The 7,563-nt window shown below is 36.9% G+C and overlaps 1 protein-coding gene across 1 annotated transcript; it reads right to left on the minus strand.

Annotated features, from left to right (window-relative positions):
* Positions 1 to 2,677: 2,677 nt before the first annotated feature.
* Positions 2,678 to 6,352, minus strand: slc38a11 (solute carrier family 38 member 11). Its single transcript, XM_084908700.1, has 12 exons — positions 6,341 to 6,352; positions 6,102 to 6,222; positions 5,595 to 5,669; positions 5,338 to 5,472; positions 5,121 to 5,186; positions 4,921 to 5,027; positions 4,761 to 4,840; positions 4,523 to 4,593; positions 3,611 to 3,772; positions 3,407 to 3,519; positions 3,006 to 3,137; positions 2,678 to 2,917 (listed from the first exon to the last, which is right to left on the minus strand). Exons 1-12 carry the CDS (start codon positions 6,350 to 6,352, stop codon positions 2,678 to 2,680), a joined length of 1,314 nt encoding a protein of 437 aa, XP_084764826.1.
* Positions 6,353 to 7,563: the final 1,211 nt, after the last annotated feature.

Here is a 7,563-nt window from a genome sequence, read left to right on the forward strand (position 1 = left end):
TAAAACTGAATTTAGTTGAATTGAAGACCATTTTGTCTACTTTAGCTTCTTCAGTCTCAAAACATCCAGCCCAGTATTAAAACACACCATAGCTCACTATCAGTAACAGCTTGCTAGGCCTTAATGCTCATTTTTCTTATCCTGTATTGCATCTGCTTGGTGGGTATTGTTAAATCATACCCAAAATTTTGCCTTTTGAGCACAGAGAATCTGTGTGGGATTTCTGATAGCAGCATGACATTTCTGGACAGTTAGCAGTATCATTCAATGACACAATAGTGATGGTTACAGTTAGAAATACTTTTTTTTCTTAAATGCGTTATTTCATTGCTTATAGAAGACTGAAGCAAGAAAAAAATTATACCTATCGTTAAATAATATAGGTGTATGTGTTAGCAACAACTGTGCTTTAAAAACAGTCAGCCTGATCATTCTGGCATGGTTAGGATTTCGATAACAAATGACACAGTTTTGAGGGTTACATAAATCTTCACGTATGACTGAGTTTGAAAAAGTGAGAGGCAGTCGCTTAAGTCACCCCAAATATAAAAAGCCAGAAAAAAGAAACATGTCTTCATCCACACCCCAGCAGGTTATAAAGTAATGTAATTTATTTTTCCAAATAATACTCAAACCACAGAAAGATAAAGGTAGTCTGCTACTCTCTATTGTCAAGGAGTGTGGCTGTGCTCTCAGATGACACAATACTTATGGAATATGAATAAAATTCAGACTGAGAGAGCTGTGTTTTGTTTTGGTGTATTTTGTCTTGTTTTTTGTTTTTTTGAGAACTATAATGTGCCTGAATGCTATTTTAACAAATGGCGAAATCACAGCGGGACTTGAAGTCAGGACTTGAAACTTTGTACAGCTATTGTGGAAGACTGAATTGGAAACTGTCATATGCTCAAATTCTCCATCTCACCTCTAATTTCAATCTGAAAATCTCATGAGATGGCCTCTGAATGCCAAGAAAATAAAGACCAACTATAAAAAGCAAATTTTTATGATTCCAACCACTGGATTACAAGCAGCTGACACCATCTCCAAGGCTATAAACCAAAAGCTGATATGAAATTTTGTCCTATAATGTCTTAACAGCATCTTTAACTGCAATTTGGACAGAAAAAAACACCATTTGTATTACAGAATATCAAACCAACAAACTCAATCCATGCACCATTTGCAAAAACAGCAACAACAAAAAATGCCACCAGGCTCATCACAGAGACAGAGGAGGTAGAATGTTTTACCTTCAAAACTGTTCCCATGAACTCGACATATGGTCAAGGCAATTTCTCAGTAAAACTTTGGAAATGAAAAGAGTTCAAAGGTTGAAACATTTCCAACTGTGACTCAGCTGAGATGTACTATGGAAGAGATTCAGGGCCACTGGGGGGAAAAGTGGGCACGTCTTTTTTTTCTTTTCTCAGAATTCTGAGAAAAAAGTCTGAATTCTGAGATTAACAGTTATTACAGCTGGCAAACCAAATGACTGATCTACATACCTTAGACCAGAGCTCCATGGATGAGACTGGCAGTCAAACCTGCTTTTTTCAAGTGATGCAATCGGGCAAATATTGAAATACGGGCGAAAACCAGATCATCAGATTATAATTTGCATGCAGTTTCCTCCTTTCTTTTAATGGAAAAGATGGCATTGTAATTAAACGTTTTACTGATCACGCCTTGCTGGTTTTCTAAGCAGCTTCAAACTTCCATCACCATCAGTATTAAAAAAAAAAAGTTAACCTTGGTTGTGGAGTCCTACTGTCTCGATAAATGATCCATAACTCCGTTTTGCAGTCCATCCTAGAGTAGTTTATCCTCCCTCCCTATGAACTACATGCAGTCATATATGTGTGTCTATTGATACAGTGCACAACTCCGCCAACTTTTCTGCGTACATCTCTGACGCTGCATCGCAACACTGAAGCGCAAAAACGGGGCGTTTCTCTCATTTGCTCCCTAGTACTAATGTGGTTTTCAGCATATAACGGTAGCGTATTCGAGTAAACTGACAACTTGACATTACCACGTAAAGTAACAACTTAGCTCAACCACTTATCAATAAAATCCACAAGCGACTGTGTCCATTTAGTGAAATAAAGCGCAGTCCGCCAAAAGACACAAGAAGCCTTGTTGTTTTTTTACTTCCTTTTAATAAACGCTTTATTTGTCTACAGCGACATCATGCGGGAATATGCGGAAGCCAACAATTTCCCTTCCATGTATATAATAAACACAAGTACCAAGAAAAGTCTGTAGTCTAAAATAATCACAATAATAATGATAACTTAAATTAATTTATTAGAATAAAGTAAAACTAAAAGGATTTGAATACCTTAATATCACACTCATCCATGATGAGTATTCCCAAGAACAACAGTCGGCCACCTAGGTTGTGGCCACAATTAAAAATTCTCCCTTAAAGTTTTTTTTTCTTTTCATGTCAAAAGTTTGAAAAAACTATATAACCTGATTTTTCATTAAATGTAAATTCATGTTAATGGAGGGCCCTTCCTCTTCCACCCTACAGTCTGAAATATAAGGCAAAGCACCAATAACCTAGCAGCCAATAAACATATAACAGAATTGAGGAAAGTGTGTCCGTATACATTAGGAAAACAAAAAAGTTGGGTTTTTTTAAGACATCTAAATATTTGACACATTATTTTCATACAGGTGGTACAGTGCTAGAGGCATTGGCATCTGCACAGTAGAACATCTCCACTCCATGTGAACAGCCTTGTGGGTAGATGCCAGTCATGATCAAACCAGTGATCATGATGAACAAGCCGATTATTATTAACACCGCGGGTATCACATTTTCACCATCGAACCAGCGGCCAGAGGAAAGCTTAAGGAAGCAGGCAGATGGGATGATGAAGATCAGAGGTGTGGCACTCAGAGCACCCTGGATGGAAGAAGATAATATCAGTAAGATAAAGAGAAGAATGAATTAGCATACCTAAATAAATAATTTTATGTCAGTGCAGACTTACATTCAGTTCCAAAACAACTCCTAGACAGTCATAGGCCAAAGATACTGATGTGCAGACTGCAACTATGAGCATGGTTATGGCTGCATGTTTAGTTTTTGAAAGATCTCGGCTGCAAATGACATTAGATACTACCTGAAAAATACATTTGTGAGAAAATGAATATATTTAAATATATATGCATTTTCTACAGCTGTTAAAAGATTTTTAAAAACTAAAACAAAATTACACTCAGGAAGCTGCTGAAGTATTTAAAAGACGTTGCTGTAGTCTTTCTATTTGAGAAGTCTTGCTGGAGCATTTGAGTGCAAAGTGGCTAAAACCCTTAGAATATCACTTCCCTGCATATGTAATCATTTAACAGTTATTTTTTTCTGATTGGCCTGTCAAATAGTATTACTTACTTCTCGTGTCACAAAGCACTCCAGTGGGAATGTCGTTATTATACTGATGCCAAAACAGAAGCGACCAAATGTTGCCAGGTTATCATTTCTACAGTAGTTCTCAAATATGTCTCCTAAAAAGCATAAATTCTGATATAATTAAACATGTTTTTGTGGCATTTAAATTGCACAGACACCTGCTATACATTATGTACTACATGGTACCTTGTGTGTAGCCTGTGAAAGTTGTGTAGCCAGCAACGGCAAATCCAGCACTGATTATTAGTGCTGAGCCTACGGAGATGTGAGTGACTTGAGACCAGTTAGCAAGAGTGGGCTGCTCCAGTGAGCCATAGATAAGAAAGCTGTTGTGGTGGCATATGAAGGCTAAGGACAAAAACAGAGCAGAATATTGAAGTTCAGCTGACAAAAAACCATGCTGAAGAACAGTTTGAGGTGTTTCACACATATTATTTATGTTACACTTTTACTTGTCCTAGCTTTCCAGCATATTAAAAAAAACATCAAAAGAGGCTGACAAGAATGCAGCTTTCCGGTAACAGCATATTTTTTTCTTTTGTGGCTGAGTGTCTCAAAATAATAGGCTTGATCTTCTTACAGTAAAGCTGGGTTGCAGGTCAGAGCTATGATGGATTTTGAAATTCTGAGCCTTAGCACTTGGATACTGATGAATAAGCAGTAATGGCTTAGTTAATACATTTTGGTCCCTTTTGATCAGGAAAACATGGAAATACATGAGGATCACTTAGTGTTATTGCCATGTAATGTAATGGTCTAATGACCAACAATTTTACAAAAGGAAAAAAAAAAATTGCAAGAAGATAGTCAGCAATAAGCCATCATGTTTCTGGTTTCATAATTAGTCCATTATCTATAAGCCTTAACTTGTTTGGTCTCTAACACTTCCTGAAAAAAGTCTCAACCACCAATCAAACTCATGTTGGTGTTAAGCAAATGACACACTCTTTCATGAAATTCCTGATGTCATAAGGCTGGTGTGCATGCTGTGCTTTTATTGTACTATTTTCTTTTCTTGTCTTGTGGTAACATACAGTACTACTAAAAGTGTTCTAGAGATGTACAATATCAGTAGAAGCTCAATGCACACAAACTCACCAAAAGACATTACACCTACTGCCTGAATCGCATTCCACTTTGCAAATGCCCATGCATCATCTGTGGGGAGGCTAGAGGGTACATTTATATATTCAGTCATCAAAGAACACAAACATACATCAGTTTGTCTGTAAAATTGATAAATAGGTGATTTTAAAAAGAACCCCATGTTTCACACACAAGTGCAATTAAGCAAAAATCTACGTGGATTAGCAAACTACAGAGTATTCATCCATACATTTGGGGTCCAAAGGTAGCTGCTCTGATGATTACAATGATGAGGATGATAACTGTCAGCACCATTGACAGGAAGGACACCTGGTAACACATGTGAATATTTTATAAGCTGCTTTAACATCACCACAATGCGCTGGATGCTATAGAAAAACCAGACTTACCTTCCCAAGTCGCTCTATGTTTCGATAAAGCGAGAGGGGGAACGTGAAAACAACAGTTGATAATATGATCACAAAGTGACGCTCCGCGAGTATGTGATCTGGGCCAACTGTAACATAATAAATGTGAATACAATAAATGTCAGTGTTTATTTATTGCACGTTTTCTTATTTATAGGCAGAGATTTCACGTTTCACTACACCTCCAGGAATTCTTTGAAAGACTTTGGTCAGTGTGTCACCGATTGTGATGTTGTAGCTGATCATCGCTGAAGGAGAAAAGTTCATTTTATTATTGCAATTCATTTTTGTTAACCAAAAGTCAATAGATGAACAGTAACAGGAATACTGCACTAAACAAATACTTTTCAGAGCATTAGACAGAACATGCTAAAAGGCTTGATTTAATACTGAACTTACCAATGAAAGGATAAAGAAACTGCAGTCCAGATAAAATTACAAATCCAGGGAAACCAAATGTGCTGTGTACAAGTGACTGATAACTGTTTGTCCCTGACAGGTTTCCTCCTTTTATAAGTAGAATGATTGAGTAATCTTCCATGAAAGACAAAGTAAAAAATATGTTATTTGTATTGGTTGCTTTTGTTTTGACTCATGTTTTGTGTGTTTTTCCCCCCATAAAGATAAAAAATAAAATACATCTTTAGTAGGCTTACCTGTGATGAATCCAACAACTATCAAAAGAAGAAGGCCAAAGGGAAGCCCTGCCTGGTTCAATGCGTATGGTAAACCTGGTTAAATAAATAAATAAATGGGAAAATGTACTGCTGCAGCTGAATTTAAATTTAAATTTACAATCTCCAGAAAGAAAAAACTGCAGAGTAAAGAAGCAGCACAACATCTGCACTTGTTCTTAACAAACACATTTCAGTCTTTTTATTACTCATTTTTAATGGTGTAAGCATAACAAAGAGTTAAATTTATGAAAGAGGGCAACAGGCGCTTGTCATATGATACAGCTGTGGGGCTTGAACAGTATGAAAGCTTCTCCTTGTTACACTGAAATGAGCAAAACTAACTGATTATTCAACAATATTTTTACAGAAATAACAGTTTGAAGTCTTTCAAAGGTTATCATCCAAGTAACTGTGTGCATATAATTTAGTTAACTTTTGTTTAAGGCAGTGTGATAAAAGCTAAAGGCAACCCAATTAAATATTTACCTATTATTCCAGATCCTATAATAGAATTGATAAAATTAAAAGATGCAGATATCATTGAACTTCTCGACTTTCTGGCATCTTTTTGTAGAGGAATTAATGTGGTCCCTTCTTCAGAGTTTAACTGAAATTAATTTTTAAATGAAGAAAAAGAAGAAAAAGAAGAAGAAGAAGAGAAAATCAGTTAATAAGAAAGACTTTAGTCTGCTATTAAAATCTTGCAAGCATCATTTTAGACATACCTGCTGAGCCATTTTTGAACACCTGTTGTTCTCAGTCGTCTCATTCTCGCTTCTGTCTGTTTAGCGGTTAACTCTCACATATTTGTGGGTGAAGTTTGTAAAAACGCCTCTCTGTTTCAGTTACTCGATTCAAAGCAAAAACGAAAATAACTCAACAGCGCCCTGGGTCGGTTGTTGGAATACGCTGCAAATTAAGCGTAGGAAATGCAGTGATGCAGAATAGGGGAGGATTCAGTTATATTAAATTTGTCAATGAGCCAAACCTACCGTAACTTAGTTCTTAGGGGAGGAGTAGTTTGCACTTTGACACTTGTGCCGAAATATGTTTGGACGCATGCAAGGAAATTGCGAATTAAAGGATTTATTAAAGGATTAAAGGCTCTGTTAAAGCTCCCGTTGTTGAGAAAAAAAAGATATACTGTACAGTACGTGTTTGTCTCACGTTGTGGGTTGTAAATATGAGATCAGGCGCTTTATTTCTTTTATATGCTAAACTACCTCCCCCCCCCCCCCAAAAAGGATACTGCGGCTACCACAGCAGAATCAGACGTAAAGGAAGATGTGCTCGTAACGATAACTGGTACCGGTATTTATTTATTTATTTAATTACTTATTTCCAAGCTTAAACGCGAATAACGAGTTTAATATTGTTGAAAGTCTGATGAAAAAAGCAGGTGTCAAATTTCGAGTAACAATTTTTTGTATTAAAACATTTATTTCTCCTTTGTTTTGTGTAGGTCCACGTTTTAGCCACAATTCAGCCATTAGAAACACCCCATACTATACCACTATATGTATCCACCAGAGGGTATCAGACTGACATACTGACTCTTAAAACTCCTGACTCACACTCATCCACCCAACTTTATACAATAATTTCTTGCAAGGAAAACGACGGTGGTGCATATATAGTCTCCTGCTGTGCTACCATGAAGCGATATAAACAGCTTTTTTGTGTGTTTTTTCAGCGATTACAGCATTTCGGACAGAACAAACCTGCCACCAATGACATCATGCCTCTTGGGCACAAAGAGAGTTGTAGAACACAATCAGATCTATTACTGTGGCTTAAGTTGTTACTTTCTGACTGAACTCCAGAATCTTATTCTGGACAATTACACGCAGTGATTTTCACCATAATAATATCTGGTGTCTGCCCTTACTCGGTATTATGGCAGCTCCCCGGAATCGCTTTACTACAGTACTCCCTCCTGCGCGGAGGG

The sequence above is a fragment of the Perissodus microlepis genome, chromosome 16 (genome assembly GCF_051167445.1).
Source record: "Perissodus microlepis isolate ML-2025 ecotype Zambia chromosome 16, ASM5116744v1, whole genome shotgun sequence".
NCBI lineage: Eukaryota > Metazoa > Chordata > Actinopteri > Cichliformes > Cichlidae > Perissodus > Perissodus microlepis.